The 18,790-nt window shown below is 47.9% G+C and overlaps 1 protein-coding gene across 2 annotated transcripts in view; it reads left to right on the top strand.

The window, feature by feature from the left end:
- LOC117210542 (cytoplasmic polyadenylation element-binding protein 2-like) overlaps window positions 1–18,790 on the top strand; it is a 56,195-nt gene that overhangs the window by 23,875 nt on the left and 13,530 nt on the right. For both annotated transcript variants that reach the window (XM_033453669.1, XM_033453668.1), the window contains one exon: window positions 15,922–15,972. In XM_033453669.1, coding sequence (XP_033309560.1) covers window positions 15,922–15,972 — 51 coding nt within the window. The remainder of the gene's footprint in view (window positions 1–15,921; window positions 15,973–18,790) is intronic.

Here is an 18,790-nt window from a genome sequence, read left to right as displayed (position 1 = left end):
ATATACGCACGTGTGCGTATAAGATTACCTATCTGTATATCAACACGCATACGTATACATACACGCGTACATACGCGCAACAACATATATCTGTTCCCATTTTTGCTTCCATTACATTCGTACAATATACGTCGTATAGCTTCCGCTTGTATTTTTACACGCACACGCGTGCCCCGTCCTCCGTCTTCCATTTTTATCTTTTATCAACTTCTCTACCCTCGATCGTTTTTCACACGAACTCTGTTCAAACCCCGTGGTAACCGCGAGTTCGAGATCGTATTTTGAGACGACCGAACCCGTTTTTTTATTCCTAATGGCTGGATTTAGGTACAGGTGAGATAACAGATTCGGATTTATCGATAACTCGTTTTACGTTTACGATCGCGATGAAACATCGAACAAACCACAAAGCGTCAAATAGGACGACACGTAAGGTTTACATCGGGGTATTCGGGACTTTGTTTACGTCCCTGCGGTACGAGTCTCTCGCCTCTCGCTCTTCCATCCACTTGCTCATAGTACGTCATCGAGCCGTATCTCGCATACATCGTTCGAACTCGCTTTGACTCGCGCCGTTGGTTTGTCCCTGACGCACTCTCTCTCTCTCTTTCTCTCTCTCTCTCTTTCTCTCTCTCTTTCTCCGCGATCGCACGTGTACGTGCGCGAAACTGAACGTGTGCGCGTGGACGACTCCTGTATCTCCTTCGGTCGTATAGTAGCGTTTCGCTCGATGTGGCTCCGATGGAGTAGTGGTCGGGTAGCTTCGCCGCGGCGCCATCGATCCCTTTTGCGCGCGTGCTCCGACTCTGTCGCGCTCGTTCGCAGACGAACAGCGGACACGGACACCGGCGCGCGAGAACGCTACCACATACACGCGTCGACGTGTCGACACGGAACAGAGTAGAAGCGGTAGGTGCGCACACACCGCGCGCGTACATATATGTCCGCATGGACTTCGCCTCGTCTCGCCGCTCTTCGCCTCTCTTCGCCTCTCTTCGCCTCTCTTCGCCTCTCTTCGCCTGGTCTCGCTTCGTTTCGTCCCACCACGTTCGTTTCGCCGCGCCTCGCCGCACCGCACCTCCGCGCGCTACCAGCTTCCTCCCACGCCTGGGGGCCGGGGACCATCGCGGAGCGGCCATTCCTTCAGCGAACTTCAGACAGCGCGCATCATACGTCGTATTCACGCGCCGCGCAATCGCAGTCGGAAACGTAACACACAGCCGACCGTAACCGTAACCACGCCTTTTTCTAAAAACAAATAGCCGGTTGTGTCGCGTACGCTCGTTCGAAGCCGACGGAGCGAGTAGCCGAGAAAGAAGCGGCAAAGTGCGAAGAGAAAGAACGACGATCTGTTTTCGAGAGATCACGGCCGAGGGACGTGTTGAATCGAAGCAAAGTGCGCGCGACAACTTTTCCGTTCGTTTAACTGCTATCGTATAAACGAACGACGTAGCAACTAATACTCTCGCCTCGTCGGCCGTGACATGTGCTTAACTCTGTGTTAATCCAGATACGCTATTTAGAGCCATTCGTCTTTGGGATGCGATACGGCTAACATAGTAGCGACACTACGTGTACTACATACGTGTTTGATTTGGTTGCGTGTTCGGTGAAATAGGAGGAAGGATAGTGCGGAACAGCAGAAACATACACGGAGAAAGAGAAGGAATACAGAAAGAAAGGAGTGAGAAGGAAGAGGGTGGGTAGGGGAAGAAAGAAAGGAAAAATAGAAATAAGAATAAAAGTGCGCGGTGGGTAGCAGTGTGGAATCGAAGATCGCCCCAGTGTGTGCTAAGTGACTCGATAGTGGAGGAGGAAACTTTATCTAGGGTTCATCGACAAACGGTACCCCGGTACTCCGGTGCTCGGCCTGGCTGCTCGCGCCCGTTAGTGTGCCGTTCCTGTCCGTATGTGTGTTGTGCATAAACTCGAAACTTCCGATGCTCTGATCACGTCCTGTTGCGTGCAGTCGCTCCGTGTCACCCGCGTAGTGCCGAATCTATCGAAAATCAGGAGGAGTCGTTCGCCGAGGTGAGGTTCAAAGTGCGCGGCGACCATCGCGACCGGGCCGAGTGGACGGACCGGGGAACGAGTTTAACGACCAACGACAGCAGACGAAAACGGAGTCGAAAAGATTTTTGGTGTAACCTACGAATTACCGTTAAAACATTCGCGTTAAAAGATTCAACGACTTCATTGAGCGACCGTAGTCGCACCCATAGGAATCCATATAGCGGAAGAAGATGTTTCGCGCGTTCGGCGCTGCGCCGGCTGAGACACCTTCAACCGCCGACATCTGGACTACCACGTTCCCCAATAAAGGTGCCTATATTACGTATTTGTCGAGTATACAACTTGTCGTAGGTTAGTCGCCGTGTTGAACGAACGATCGTTCGTACTCGCTCCATCCACGAGCGAGACTAGGCTCGTGCGTCGTGTCGTGCGTATGGCGTTCGAAGGTTCTCTCGAATTTCGCAAAGAGGCCGCGCGGGGTGATCACGGGTTCGGAGCACGGTGACGCAACCACACTCCGTGCAGCCTGCCCGTTTTCGGCTCGAGCCGAGAGTTCGTCGACGCGTGTCCCGCCACGTGATCGCACCTCGCACCCGCGTAGCCGCGCATCCTGCCTCGCGCTCTTCGTCGTCGCGAGCGCTACGTTTCTTTTTTTTTTTTTTTTCTTTTTTCACCGCTCTTTTTGTCTCGAGCTAATCCCCTCAACGTTGCGTAGATCCTTTGCGGCTACTCCCTTTCGAACAAGTTTCTTTTTAATCTCGTAACGAGTATCTATACGCGTGCTTTATTTTCTGTAACTACGATAGGAGTATATAGGCAAGATAGGCAAGAGACGGTATATTACCAGAGGATATCAAACGATGGCGCGTTGGGAGTAAGGGAGGGGAAGTTGATAAACAACATCAAATATATAGACTGTATATACACATACACAGCTTTCAATGACGATTCATCGATGACTGTGCCCGTCGTAACATACAAATACTTCCCGAGCAAGGATGAAACAGCGCGTTCGAAAATTTCCATTCTGTTCTTTATTCTTTTTTCTTTCTCCTTGTTTATGTAATTTGACGTAGAACATGCGCTACTTTGCTCGTCCATCGATGCCCATGATAATCGATATTACGTTTTAATGGCAACTGCCGTGTTTTCAAGTACTTTCAAATCAGAATAACCGAAAGAGAAATCATTGCTATTTTCGAACGGCGTCGAGTCGAACAAGTCGATGATGGGTGATGACAATCGCGATACCAAACGCGACAATGTGTAGGTATGTATTTACGCGTGCACGTGGCAAAGAGGGATGTCCGTGTCACGCACGCTTCTGGTATCGTAATGAATCGTTTCGTGTCGTATCGTGTCGAAACGCTTGAACGGTCTCCATTGTGGATTTTCGCGAAAGGACGTCCTTTTAAAGTTTAAAAGATTCGTCCCTCAGGTACGTCAGGCACAGGTACGTGCCACGCACCTGTTTCACACTCGACCCCGCAGGAAACCACGTACGCACTCTATAATAGAAACGAATACTATCGCAGATTTTACGAGACACGTTAATCGATATTACGCTTACTTAATACGATCGTTCGTCTTTCATTTACGTCATCTCGTTTTTATTCAAATTGTGCGACTCGATGTTCGTGCTAACGCGCGTTAGAATTGTACCGTTATACTCTATGTTCAAGATTTTGCTGGTGAATTGTTGCGCGTAAGACAGGTATTCGTGAAATCGTACAAGTACGATATCGATTCGTGGCGCGAGTCGCGATTTTTAGCTCACCCTTTATTTCGCTCGCCGATAGAGTGCCTTGACCTGGCCTGACCCGCGCAATTTCGCACTCTACCCCTCGGGAAAACCTCTCCCTGCTTGTACTTCGCGCTGGAATGCATTTTGATCCAGGTTGCTTACCCCTTCGCGCCTTCTTTCGCCCGTTTTCTTTGGTAACGCCTCACCGCGGATACATTTCGTTTCCTTTTCTCTCTACCATTTTTTATTCACGCCGTAATTATTCCAGCGTTCTACGCTATCGTCGCGCTATCGTTCAAACGTTCAGGTACAAGAAACGAAGGAAGATCGAGATCGAGATATCATCGTCGAAGAACCGTATCGTTTATCGTAAACGAGTAGATATACGGAGAGACCATAGAAAAATTCCACGTTCTTTGCGTCGAAAGATTACGTCGAAACGAACGAATGTAATCTTTCCTCGCGAGCTTTTCCCTTTGATGTTTTCTGTTTTCCAAGAAAGCGCAGCAAATCACGGAGATTTTGGAAAAAAGTTGGATCGGTTCGCGTTTCTCTGTATTATTCCGTGTGTACGCGTATCGCGATATTTGAAATGCTGAGAATTATTCTGGCGGATATTGTTCCACAGGTCAAAGCGAACGCGTTAGATTCCAAGCGTTCAAAGGTCTGGTAACAGTAGGGTAGTCGATTCGATGAGAAATATGCAGAACGAAGGGGATCGTACCGACCTTAACTGAAAGCTTTGCTGTTCTAGCTGTATATGTAATATCGGGCTATCGTAAATAGACGATCCCTTGCCCGTCGAATGTTAGACCCGATATCTGTACATTACCCACGAGCTATCGTTACACGAATGTTTGACGATTCATAGTTGGTTCTTTGGCGCTGAACAAAATGCCCCTTTCTCCTTTGCGCTGTTTCTCAATCACTTGTCCCTTGTCGCAACAGCCTCGACCGACTTTCGAAAACGAGACGGACATCGTGACCGTTCCTTGCAACGTTTTGGCTAGTTACGATCGGGTCGAATCCACTGTCGAACGTCGCGAACACGAATCTATGGAAAACGAGCCGTTGTTCGTTGACGAACTTGGTTTCGTCGATGGTTAACCGATCGGTCAGAAATAAATCGTAGCAGACTGAATTTTTGCCAGATGGGATCTTTCGATTCACGCTCGTTCGCGTCTACCGATGAATCGAGTTACATCACCGAGCTTTTTCCCCCTGTTTGTTCGCACGTGTGTCTTTCTCGACTCGAAGGTTACAATTTTAGAGATCCATCCGTTTCCAGAAACTTACATAGCAGGTATACTTACCTCTGACGTTGCTGTATCGTCGACTGTATTTCGCATTTCCGTTATCTCGTATTCCTTTGGTTCACTCGGCGATTACGACGTTACGTAAGTAACAATGAATAATTATATAACTCGTACGTTTTAGTGCACGTGTCGCGCATAGGCAAAAAGAATGGTAGCGTTCGAAGACTCGGACGTTTCGTCGATTACCTGTATTGCGATTATCGATGGTGTGACAATGATGTTACGTAATTTTACCAATAATAATAATAATAGTAACAATATAACAAAACGATATTACAAGAATGATAGGATAATCGTCGCAAGAAAAATTAACTCGGATTTTTAGAATCTTCCGACGAACGCCTACGTCGTCTACGATTTTACGAAATACGCGTTCCTTTCGCGAGCTAACTATGGATTGTAATAAACCGTGCCATTAAACGAACTCTTGTTTCCGTCGCTACCAACGGCAGCGCAACTCTTGTTCCGCAAGAAAGTTGGTCGTGTCATCGCGTTTCCATTGATGCGCGAACAAGCGAAATGTTTCGGTGAATTCGTGATCAGCTGGATGTATGCACCTTGCATTACCGTTGACCTCTTTTTGCGTAAACCGTAACTTGGAAATCTACGGATCTACGACCTACATCCCAACATACTCGTCTATACGCTTTGAAAAGAAAGAAACGTTGTAGTTTGATACATAAAACGTGTATATCTACGGTTTTGCGAGCAGGATATTCGATGTTATCGCGAAACACCGATAAGATATCGATTTCCTTCTTTAGCAATAACGCCGACGTTTCTGTTTCAACATCTTGATAATAAGGCCGAGCGATTCAGCGAACCGATCGTGTAATCAAAGCGTTTTACCCGACCAAGTTTTCCATAATTTCTCTGCCGTTTCGTTTCGTACAGCTTTCTTGCAATTCGTTACAATCGCATCGTACGAAACGCGCACGAAATACCTGTACGATATTTGCAACGGTAAATTACGTTTTGGATTGGCACGCACAGCGGCGTTCTTCTAACGCGATTCCCAACCTTTCTCCCCCGCGTTTTACGTGCGAGTTTTTGGAGCAAAACGAACAGATCTATGCCACACACACGCGGGCGCGCGCGCACACATATGCATCGACGAACGCTGACGTTACAGCAGCGTCATGTAAATATTAACCACGTATTAGCAGACAATATTTACTTATCAATTTACGCGATTCTTTGCTTATTTATTACCTCTGTATTTTCGCTTTTCGAGTATTTAAAACCTCTGACAAATACAAATGGCAAACTCTAATCACCACGAATTATATAGCAGTCGAATTAACATATATGTGTGCATAACGTTGTTTGTCGTTAGAGGAGTAGATACAACGTTTCTTTCAGATCTTAACAATTCCCTTCCTCGCGCTATTTATTATCACCAAGGTAATTGTAATTCAGCGTAGCGAGGCCAATCAACGTTGAATCGTTTTATCGCGTAATTTCGCCGATTAACGTCAACCCGTGCGACCAATTGAATTTTATTTATGCGAGTAAAAGCGCGCTATTTTTCCACGAATTGCGATATATTTTTGCGTGCGCGAGTGGCATCGATCGGCCCGGCGAGAAAGAAAAAATATGGAGAAGGAAGTACAAATATACGTGGAACGTGGAACAGAAGCGCGAAGCAAAGGTGAAGAGAATTCGTCTGGATGGAAATTTCCATGCGTCGAGTTGGGCGCTAGTCGACTGGTAGTTTCGCTGTCAGCGTCGATAGCGTCGACTCGTACGTTCTATGCGTTATCGAGCGATTTTTCCTCGATGGCATATTCACTCGGAGATAGAAAAAGAAAAAACGGAATCAGTTAAAAGGCAAGATAACGACAAGACCGAGAGAAAGAGGGGAAAAAGTTATCGGGGGTGAATCGTAAGCGAAGCAGGTACGGGCTACGCATGTCAACTGGAGGGCATTCAACTATCGATCGCATAGTTTCAGCCACCCTCCTGTAAGCCGGATCCGACCTTTTCTCCCGACCATCTCTCTCTCTCTCTCTCTCTCTCTCTTTCTCCTTTTCTCCCCTTCTCGCGTTGCTCACTTTTTCCTCTTTTCACGCTCTCCTGATACTCTGCTACTTTTTCCACGCAAGAAAATAGAAATTTGGAGAAACCTCTCGGCAGAACGTGCCTCTCTCTCGACGATTCTCGTCTGTCGCGTTCCAGTTGACATTTGTACGAACTTGTCCGAAGTCAAATTGATCGACTCTTCGCTTTCAAAAAGTTGCCAATCTCGAGACCTGACCGCCTAGGTTCCTACATTTAACAACGTATTTATCTCGACGAATTTACTTATCGCGAATAGTCGGAAATTCCAAGATAGATTCGAAAGAGTGGAAACGTTCGTGGTGGCTGTTTCTCTTCGCGTTTCAATTTACCACCTCGATCCGCGTACCTTCCGCCAAACCATATATACGACTCGTACGAGAAATGCCAGCCTGGAACGTATGGTTGGCCGATCACAGGCGAACTCGCGTTTTCACGCGTAAAATTGAGAGTTGCCCGATCTTGCATAGAGCAGGCGATGGCACGCGTTACTTTCTGCGTAGAACAACCTGTGAAACAGCGTTGTTAATAAACTATGCGTAAACGAATCGCAGAGCGCCGGAAGTAGGAGAAAGCCGAGTCAAACGCACGGACACCCGGACGGAATCGCCGGCGGAGAGAGGGTCGTGGAAACCCTTATATGCGGGCCAGCTGATCGGCCGACTCGACGCACGTGCACGCGACGCGTACATGTCTGTATGCGTACTACGTCCTGGGGAGTAGCACGACCGGGGAACAGCGTATACGGCAGCCAAGTGCGTTTCGTTAACGACGCACGAGTAGTACCGGGCCATTTAAATTTAGCCTGGCTCCTCTCTTTCGCCCACCCCACCTCGTTCGAATCTTCCCCCGAGCCTCGTCCCCTCCGTTCGGTCCCCGGAATTACCCGCATCCCTCCGCTCTGCTACGGTTTTTCGACGGTTGCCGACCTATTACCGAATTACGATTGTTTCCTACCATTTTTTAACGCCTCCTCTCGCCGACCACGAACGTTCTTGGAATTCGAATTTTTAGACGCGCGCGCTCTTGGTCGCGGATAGAAGATTCCAGCGTTGAGCGGGTAGATAGAGTCGCGTAGAGACGCGCTACTAGTCGAGCATGGTCTAGCAGTTCATCGGTTTGCTCGCGAGGACCGGAATAGAATCGTAACGGAGCGGATGCACGGGGCGCTTGCATTCCGTAGATAGCAAGTCTTTTTCTATTTCGAACGATGCCTAGCGTTTCTCAGACGTTAACCGTTCGACGCGAACCAGATTTCGTCCAAATTTAGGATGCGAAACCGACTCGACGAAAAAAGAAAATCATCCGTCCACGTTTATACCGTTAATCGGATGTTTCTTCCATCTAAAAGCACGTCAAATCGATTTCTCTGGCGAGAGAAACCAAAGATGCTTCGGTAAACGTCTGGCTCGTGCGGATTTTTTCGTCGCTGCTTTCTCATCCACTGCTTTTGCTTTCGCTGCACGACCGATTAACGAAACGGAGCTCGGTAGGCAGGAACCTGCCAAAAGTGGAAGGGATCGACCGTAGCCGGTTAACAAGGCGATAGGTAGCTTCTACGTGTATGCAACGCGTTCAAATATTTTCGTGAACCATCGTGCGTCATCGTCTTGCGACGAACGACGAGTTTCTCTTGGGGCGACTCGTATAACTCGCGTACCAACGAAATCGAGGAATTCGTGAAGAACGGAATTCGTTGGAAGCTGGCGAGCTCGGTCTCTGGAAGGCTCGTATAAAAACGGTGCAGCGTGTGACTCGAAAGAAGAAAGCAACGTAAATTGGTAATATTTATAACTACGGAAGGGGTTGAAGAGCGACGAGGACAAAGCGAGAAAGAGATAACGAGGCTGTATATTTCTGCGGTATTTGAGATGCAGGGTCACAAAGATTATGTAAAGTGCACGGCGATCGTTGGGGCAAAACGCGTCCAACGACGCGTATAATGTCGCGATAAACGTCTACGTAAATATCGAATTTACGTGGAATTCGCCTTTAATCTGAAATGCTCGACTGGATCGTTTCGCGTTCTACTTCTTCTGCGATTATTAATTGGTTATCTTTTCGTACTCTTCTCGCCCGTTCTCCTTCGTTTCGTTCGACGCTCGAAACCAGCTATTTGCGTCCGTCAATGGCGATGATAACGATATCGCGGTCGTGTAACGAAGAATCGCACGATTCCATTCGAATGGAAATTCGTGCGGAGAAAGAGAAAGAATTTTATACGAGATAGAATTTCACGCGCACGTGCGTTCGTTGCATATGCGCAGATCCGATCGACGCTACTCGGGAAAACTAGGTAGTTGGGTGTTGCGTCCATCGTCTGGTACGTAATGGCGCGAGATATTCGAATTTCGTGTAATTCCATTGCACGTTCACCTTCTTCCGCGTCCATTTCGAAGTCGCTCGCATCGCGCAGAACGCGGATCATGCATTGTCCGCGTGTAACGGAGCTAAATAGGTTAATATGCACATCCGTATCGTGGCTCGCGTTATGTCACCGATGCCAGTCTAATTGAATAGGCCGTGGTCTAACCGGTGTCTCGAGATCGTTCTAAAACCATCGTCTTCGCTGTCGTGTCGCAGCTTCGAAATACGAATACGATTGTCGCGGCCAACGTACGCACGTACGTACGAGTACAGAGTGTACAGGTGCGAGAAAAACGAATAAAAATGTCGCGACTTTGCTCGCGTTTCGTCCACAGTGTGAAGCAACAGCGCGGGAGAGCGAGAGATCTCTTTTTTTAAATTGTTGGTACGATTCGAGGCCAGAGCAGCGTGCCACGAATAAAATCGTTATCTAACACTTTCACCAAGTAGACGTCGTGACAGGAACGATCGGAGATCGTGTTGCGAGACACGTCAACGTAGAATTCCAACTCGAACCGATTCAAACCGACTCGACGATGCACCATCAACGTACGCACCATTAACGCTTTTCATATCTCGCAGGAACTAGTATCGCGAGAAGCCGAGTAGGTGGGGATACGAGTAAATAACGTACGTAATGCGTGGTCGACCTTCGTCGAGCGTACCGCTGCGATCGAATCATCGAGCAACGCGTTCGCGATAGTAAAACGATCGTTGCAGCGTTCCGTTTCTACCAGGAAACCACGATAGCGACGATAACGCGTCGATTCGTCGATCGTATTCGTAGGAAGATCAACGAATCCATTGTTTTCGTCGTTGATCGGTAAATAGGATTTCGATCCCTTAGGTATTTCTAGATTTTCGTAAATCGTTCCTCGTAAACGGAAAGAAAGGATCAAGGTAAACGCAAGATCGGTGCGCACACACACAGAAGACGCATGTACATTGTCGTTCGTTTCATCGTTCGTTTGATCGTCCGTTGACGCGACAGCCGTACGAAAAACGTTAATTTTCCAAGGAATCTCGATTCACGAACGTTCCTGCCTGAATTTTGTCGAGCCAGAAGCAACGGTGGCGAACGTTCATTTTCGGATATCCTGGTTTTCGACGTACACGACGTATGTAACGCGAGAAGCGATCGAGCGCTCGCTTAAATTCGCCGGTCGAACCGACCGATAGTCGATTTCGATTCCATCCGAAAACCGACGTTCGTTTGCCCGTGGCTTGCGTAACGTAGCATCGATTTCATCGCGCGTTTCAGAAAGCCTCGAACAATCGATTCTTCGCATAGCGTCGTTCCGTGTCGCAATACGTTGCGTGTTATGGCTGCCACGAGCGCGAACGGGAAACGGACGTAGGAAGAGAGTAGTCGGTCGCCGAGTCGCCGTTACGCGGCGTAATTCTAATCTTTTCTCAAATACGACGTTGAAAAATGAAAACGCGCGCGAATAACGCGCTGACACAGATAAGCAATAATAACGAATAGAGAAATCGTCGTCTTTCGGACCTGTGACGCGATTCTTCGAATTCGACGACCGCAGAGAAACGGAAAGCGCAGTTTCCTACGATTTAACGCGGAACGAGTTTGAAAGCGTGTGAGTGACTTCCTTTAAAAAGAAAACTGTGACGCATTTCTTGGCTATATCTGCCGAAGCTGATAAGACGTTAGAATAAACGTTAATGTGCACCGGGCGGAAGGAATTCGACGCGATAACTTTTTCTCCGAGTCCTGCGCTGATTTATCGTTGGATCCGAGACGGAACCTGCGCATTCTTCGACTCGTTTTATCATCGATCGGTCGCTCGTTGCGATTATCGGAAACCTTTCGAGGATAAATCTTGACGGGAATATACGCTTTACGTAATTATCCGCGTTGGATAAACGTGTAAATACTCGACCATGTTTTATAGAAATATGACAGAAATAGATAGGCAAACGTCCAACGTTCGCGATCCTAGTTTCAGCGAAACGGACGAGCCAAAGGAAACGCGAAAGGTCGATGCACGTTTAAACTTTTGCTTCCCTGACACGGTACGGATATACCGCTATTCGGTTCAAGTTGCAAGACAGCCGCTAGCTAGCCGCCAACGTTCTACTCTATAGTAGTACGTCGTAGTACAAAGTCGCCTTGAACGTTCCCGCCATTTTGAGCCGCTTGCAACTCGACGTTTTTCCTCTTCTCTCAGCGAGCAACCGTCGTTTTATAATGGCATTAACGATATAGGACGGAATTTATCGCAGCGTATCGCCAACTTTATCGCGTACGTATGTAAAAATTTAACGCGATACGAGGGAAAAAAATATTCGTCGTGGTTCGGTTTTTGCATGTTTTCCAGCATTCCTTAAGTATACGATCACCGTACGATCATCAAGGAACACCGTGTATAATCCGTGTACAAGCGAGCTTATTCGAAGGTCAAAGGTGTCGTTAAGTGGCAAGGTCATGATCAGAAAGGAACGTGGTCGAGATCCTGCGTTAGATACCCGACGTTAGGAAAAGTCAGGGAACAAGCTCCGACGTTTGTAAAATTTATCCGCGTTTCAAACGACTAACCGTACGTGTTTGTATCCCCGATCGGTAGAAATATATCCAACGCGATGTTTATTATTTAAGACGAGCGGAGAAATACATTTGCGCGACGCCACGTTCTTTGAAAGCGAATACGCGGTTAGACTTTGAACACGCGAAACGAACAAACGACGCGATTCCTTCTTTTAATTTACTTATTTAGCACCGGAGCAAGTCGCTACCGCGTAAAAGCAGCGGTATGCTGAAATTGATAAGACCGTGGATCAACGATTCGCTTAATAAAGCGAATCGTTGCCATTAAAAAGAAATTCGATCGGCGAATTCGAACGCCAGAGGGAAGAAGCTCGGCTCGGCTCGAACCAGATGTACGTACTCGCGCTAGTTACTTGGTTCCGGTTAAGTTGGTAACTGGCAGAAATATCTGGTATGGAAAGCGAATCGTTGTATACCATCGTGCCACGGAGTCTCGTTTCGCGTTTGATTTCGCGCGGGTGACCAAACTCTGCTGGCGTTGCGCAGCGCGGCGTAGCGCGCCGCCCGGAACCGGTTTCTTCTACGAGCTAACGTCCGGTTGTCCGGTTGCATTAAACTACCGCGATTTTGAATCGGTCGCAAAAACGAAGAGAAAACCATCGGTTAGCGCAATACCGTGTGTCGTCGATTTTTGAAAATCGTAAAAACTTTGTCCGGTTACGCATATATGTATATATATTTGTCGCCTGACGCACACTTTAACTTGGGAAACTTGGAAGGGATCACGAAGATTTTCAGCCGGGGACCGCGAAGGAGAAAGCGTCGAGAAATTTGATCGGATCGACGTGTCGCAAGACCAAGTCGTTTGGCAAAAAATCAAGCCGTCGTGGTTTTGTGACGCGCCTTTTCGCGGGATGGAAAGGCGAGCCGTTCGCTCGAAACGCGACTATTGTGTTTTAGAACTCGTGTACGTAGGTCGGTAAGAAACTGAGAGATTCGCGGCGAGTGAAATTTTCTTTCTTCGCTTACGACCTCCGATAAATTTCAGTTCGACTTTGCGTCGAACTTTTCTATATAAGTGCTTTTCTTTTCTATATAAGTTTTTACGCCGCATGAACCGCAGCTGTGCGGTTATCAGCGGCGACAATGTAGCCAGAGGGAAAGAGAGAGATGCGTCGCTTAGATTTTGCTAAATAACGATACGTCTTTCATAAAGGAGAAAACGCTCGAAACTTGATTTTTATCGCACAGGTTGTCGCTTAAAGTTCCTTTGATCCGTTATTTGATGCGAGAGTAATTGGAAAAGAAGACTCCACGGGCAGATGTTTTCGAATATTTTGCTTGTTACGCTCCGAAGGACGGCTGACTGGAGCAGGTTAATTTATGTAGCGTGCGATCGAAAGTTGGTTAATCCGTGAAGTAACTTCGATGGGGCTTGTACGTATACGTACGAGCCAGTCGGAAGCCGGAAACCTCGAGAATGGAAAAGCCGGTATCGAACGCTTTGTCTCTTAAGAGGCTCGAATTTCCTTACGCTCGTCGTTAGATTTCTTAAGGATTTTTGCGATACAACTACTTACGCGGTATTTGCGCGACTCGATCGTTGGGTTACGGAACGAACATCGGATACCGGAGGAAAGCGAAGAAAAGAGAAAGAGCTTTGCGCGAGAGCGGGACAGCGGTGTAGAAACGAGGAGATTATTGCCGCGGCGCCGACTGTGGCAACAGGGAAGTGTCGCTCGCGCAACGAGCGTCCCGAATATACTTGTAGTGGATATTTTCGATTCGAGCCGATTGCACAACTCTCTCGGCTCGACAAGCACGCGCGTGCTCCTCTGCGTACGGCGGTTGTTCGACGGCGTCCTGCTGCATATACGTACAAGTGCGTACTTCGACTTGCTTCTGCGTCTTAATTAACGTTTCTGCCTTTTAGTCGGCCACTTTCGAATTACGATCGAGCCGACTAGGAGTCGCGACTCGTTTAATCAACCTCGAATCGGAAGATCCGGTAGGTGTGGAGTTGCCGCGTAAATACGCGAACGCCAATCACACCGAGCGACTTTACGATCCCTAAAGGAAACTAGATCTCGATCGGTAAGAACGGAAACTGTCGAAAGAAATTGCCCACACGTTGGTCGACTCGCGAACGTTCGGATCTTGTTCGGTTCGCGCGAGGTCGAAGGGAACGCTCGACCGCGCGCAATCTCCAAGCGACCGGGAAGAATTAGGCAATGCGGTCGATTTTTATCTTATTCGTCGTCCGAGTACGTCGCAGCGGCGCAAAGTCAAAGTCTGCGGTCGCTATTATTACCTTCTCGTCGAACAGCCCCGTGTTTTACCAGCGTAGCGCGTTTCAAGCTTCTTGTTCTTCTTCTTGTTGCTCGTTTGCTAGCGCGTTACAGCTGCGAAAGAATTATGTAACCAGCGTCCACTAGACGGAACGTCTTGACGTTCGATCGTCAGGAGGGCGGAACGAGAGTCGAGTAGACGATAGGTCGGAAAGCGGCTCTTTCTCGCGAGCTTCGCTCCCGGACTCGAGATCCATCTTCCCTCCCGACGCGTCTAAATCGATGGCGACACTCGCCAAGGAGATTGGAATTCGCGTGTTTGGTTTACGCGACCCCTTCCCTCGATTTCACGGCAGAGACGTAGCGAGTTTCGAATTATCGAAAGATCGATCGCCCGAAAGAACCTTCGATTTCGTTATCATCGATAATATTATCGATGACAAAGTTCGATTTCGTAATTAAAATTAGCTGGCCGTTGCACAATCTTGGTTATTATCATTTACGTTATATACGGTTGGTATAAAGTACGTGAAAGACGTCAACGCGGTAAAAAATAGTAGAAAGAAAAAGTAAGAAAGGACGCGTAAGAAGGACGTGAAAAATGAAGAGCGTCGTAGATGAGAAAGATAAATGAAACGCGTTTTACGAGATTTTGCGAGATTTTGCGAGATTTTGCGAGATTTTGCGAACGCGAATCCTCTACGTAGCTATTAATAGCGCCATGTTAACGATGCAACATCGATCTCTCGAGCCCTATCGAAGCGCGTAATACAACAGAACGTACGACTGCCGCGTAAAAGTAGTCGAATATAGCGAGACGTTAGCGGAGATTCCTTGGACGAAGACAAGAACAGCATCGACTCAGCGAACTACGCGCGTGTCGATGTTATCTGCCGGTCGAGGAGTCTGGAAAGCCGCAAAACCTCGCACAGAGGGCTTAACCGTAGATTCGAGTTGCCGGCGTTTTCTCGTTCGACTTATTTCGTTTGTGGTTAACGGTTAGCAGTGTCGCGTACTCGATAAGCCAGGCAACGCGGCGGACTTTTTCGAAACGGTGAAACCGCGTCTGATCCACGTGTCCGGCAACGGGCTTTCGTGTCGCTACTTACGACACTGTGCAACGCGATCTCCGAGAACCGCACGCGAGCGGTTCGTTTTCTTTTTCTTTACCTTTATATCCTTGCGATACAATATCCCGGCTCGTAACTTCACGCGCGCGTCTAGCGTTACCGCGCGTGGATGCACGTCCAATACGCTCGCACGTCCAAGATATGGCCGATCGAGAGACGCTCGCAAAAGTAGTTTTCTAGAATCGAACGAATCGCTCGGTTTCTCCTGTTGGGGCAAGTTCTCGCCGTTTTCAGAAGCTAAATCGATCGACTCGGCTTTTTATCGATCTCGATCCACCGTTTTCGTATCTGTCGCACTTGCTTTCCTCCGTGTACGTGCCACTACGAATTGAGAAGATACTTTTCAATTTATGAAGTCGATCGATGTGGCTTCGCTTCGTTCGATCGAACCGACGAAAACCAACCGAAGATCGGCTTTTATCGTAGAATATCGATCGACACCACCAGCGATTTCATGGAAATGCAGGTTTAATCGAACCCACGGAACTTTTCTTTGTTTCAGGATACATAAGTTGCAATGCCAGCACGCTGCAATCGCTCGCGCAACTGCACGGTGAGTGAAAACTGCCAGTCCGTTCCTTTTTCTTTCCTCTTGTCTTCGTTCTTTTGTTCTTTTTCTCTTTTCGCCGTTTCTCGAACGTTTCGCTGATACTTGCGGCGTGCCGCGTCTCGCTACGCTACGCCACAGGAAGATTCCTCGAGAGAGAGAGACCAGAGCCCGTGGTACGCTCAATTAAAATTTACGCTTGCGCAACGCCTTTGCAACAGGCTTGTACACTTTTCTGACGGCAATCAAGGAAACGAAGCCCTCCTCCGCGACGCTCGTTTCCTCCTTCTTCGTTGCAATCGCTGGAAAAGGACTGGCTTCGAGCCTGTACTTTAGTCCGTTGGCCTCCTCTTCCAGGGATATTCATAGTTTAACGTTCCGCTTCTTCTTCCCTTCGCTCCTTTATCTCCTTTGCCACCACCGTTGTCCTTTAATCGCCAATTTTCCTTCCTTTCGATATTCTTCGAAGGGAAAAACACGGAGCACTGGCTCCGTGCATTCGTCGTCGAAGCGTCCGACAAAAAAAAAAAAAAAAAGAAAAAATCGATTCTCAGCGATCTCTCGATCGAGAAGAGCGCAAAACGACCACGGGGAAAACTGGTATTTAGAGATAGGATTTCCTGCAAGTTCAGCCACACAGATTTCCTGTGTATTCCCATGGAACAGGTACGAGCGTACCGACGCATATAGAAAATCCTATCTTAACCAAGGAAGAGAGTCGTGCTCTGATTCGCGCGTCATCGAAAAGCGAAGAATTTTCTACTACGTAGCGTCGTATGGTTCTCGAGGGTTTACCAGCGGACAGGCACGAACTAAAATTACACGAACATGCACGGAATCGGCCGCGTGACAGACATGCACCGAGTCCTCCGCTGATGGGACGATTTTCTACGTGCAACTTCAAAGCGTGAAGCGCACGCGAAACGCACAAGCGAGAACCTATTTAGAGCGTCGTGATGTACACGCGTGCCGATAAAAATCGATCGCCCGATCGCCCCATGAAAAAGCTAAAAAGAAACGCGCAAGAGAACTCTGCTCGACCGTTCCGCTGTTGTTATCACAGCAGCTAACGAACGTATTTTCGCCGATCTTTACGGAGGAAAACCGATAAATACGTACAAAGCAGGATCGCAAGGTGAAGGCAGCCGATTGTACGTTAAACGAATACGGCTACTGCACGAGCCATAGCTACCGAAACATTACGTAAAAGTAGATAGATCAATTATTCGGATAATCCAGAGCACGGAGTTTGCGCATGCCTGAACGGAATTAGAGTTTTGCTGGCGAAACGAACGAGGCTTTTCCCCGAACGAGGATCGCGATTTAAACGTAAAGCTTGCATCGCGCCAAGGTCACAGATATTTCATCCAGGCGTCTAATAAAGTCGACCAACCGCGAAAAAAGCGATTTCAACGAGGTTCGATAGCTGCGTATTTTTTCTAGTCTCCTTGCTTGCATAATGAAACGGAACGAGTTGGTCGCTCGTTACTCGACGAGTCTACTGTACGAACCGGAAAAATTCATTTCCCGTGTACGCTCGACCTTTGTGTGCTACAACCTGTCCGATTTCTCGCTAGGAAACGTTCCGTTTCGCGGAGATACTCCGCCGGGATATTTCCTCTCGCCCCGCGACATTCCTCTCGCGTTTCTCTGTTTCTTTAATCGAGGTAAAAGAGGGCTACGCGAGATAAAAATCGAGATAAAAATTAGCGCGTCGATACTCGATATTTTCACCAGCGGAACGCTAGTCGACGCGATAAAACGCATCGAAGCCAAGGCGTAAGATTTTCCTTGTCCCACATTCCTAGCATCCTTGGCAAAGTTTCGCGTCGTTGACGTTCTTCGTTTGCAGGGTAAACCTGCTCTATACGGCTTCTCGCCGATAAACTAAGTACAAACTTTTCTTTCCTCTTTCATTTCTATACGGAGCATAGCATTCGCAGAGTCCACGTATCCCCATTACCGTGCATAAATATCTCGACAGTTTCGAACGATAACAAATGGACAAAACTCGCTCCAAATACTGATTTTGACCATCTGATTTTCTCTAGTCTCCAGTCTTATCTCGGACGATCATACGTGATTAAGTCGATATCGATAATATCGCTTTATCGATAGTACCGCTTATACACGCTAACGTACATACGTATACAGTGATATGTATGTAACGCACGCTTTCGATAAAAAAATCTGTGTCCTCGAAGGTCGATATTCCTCGAATATTCGGCGAACGGATCTACGAATATCCAATGGTAATCAGATGCTCTAACAGGATTACAGATGTTATTCGCCGGCATTCGTTGAATCATTCTCGCTAATGGGCAACCGAGGTTGCTCTTGAGATCGCGTATAGTCCGTTGAACGACGGAAAAAGCAATTTCTTGGTCGATTAAAAGCAACGATTATCACAAGGAAGTTTATCGCGGAGCGACGCAATTAGGGGTAATTACCGGGGAGTTGTATTCGCGTCGCGCGAATCACGCGACACCAATCACGCGAGCTACTTTTACCGGAGGAGAATAGGGACGCAACGTGTAACGCGATCATGCGCCATTGCAAGAACGGGCGCACGTGCGCCGTCTTCTTCGTCCTACGATCGTTTCGGCGTGCTTCTCGTTCGAATCGGTGCGGAATGATTCGCGAGACCGTCCTTTTGCGATCGTAAACTCCATCGAACCGCGGACTCTGAAAGAGAATCGAAACAATCGTCTCCTTCGCTGCTGACGTTACACGCGGTAGCTACGTCTGCCGAGAAGTCGATAATTTTCTCGTAAAGGAGCGTCCTCCTCGGTGTACGAGAATAGTTTGTCCGTCTGCGTACTGT

This window comes from Bombus bifarius, unplaced genomic scaffold (genome assembly GCF_011952205.1).
Source record: "Bombus bifarius isolate JDL3187 unplaced genomic scaffold, Bbif_JDL3187 scf7180000008206, whole genome shotgun sequence".
In the NCBI taxonomy this organism is placed as follows: Eukaryota; Metazoa; Arthropoda; class Insecta; order Hymenoptera; family Apidae; genus Bombus; species Bombus bifarius.
The sequence above is the reverse complement of the archived record's forward strand: the minus strand, read 5'-3'. Positions and strand labels throughout refer to the sequence as shown.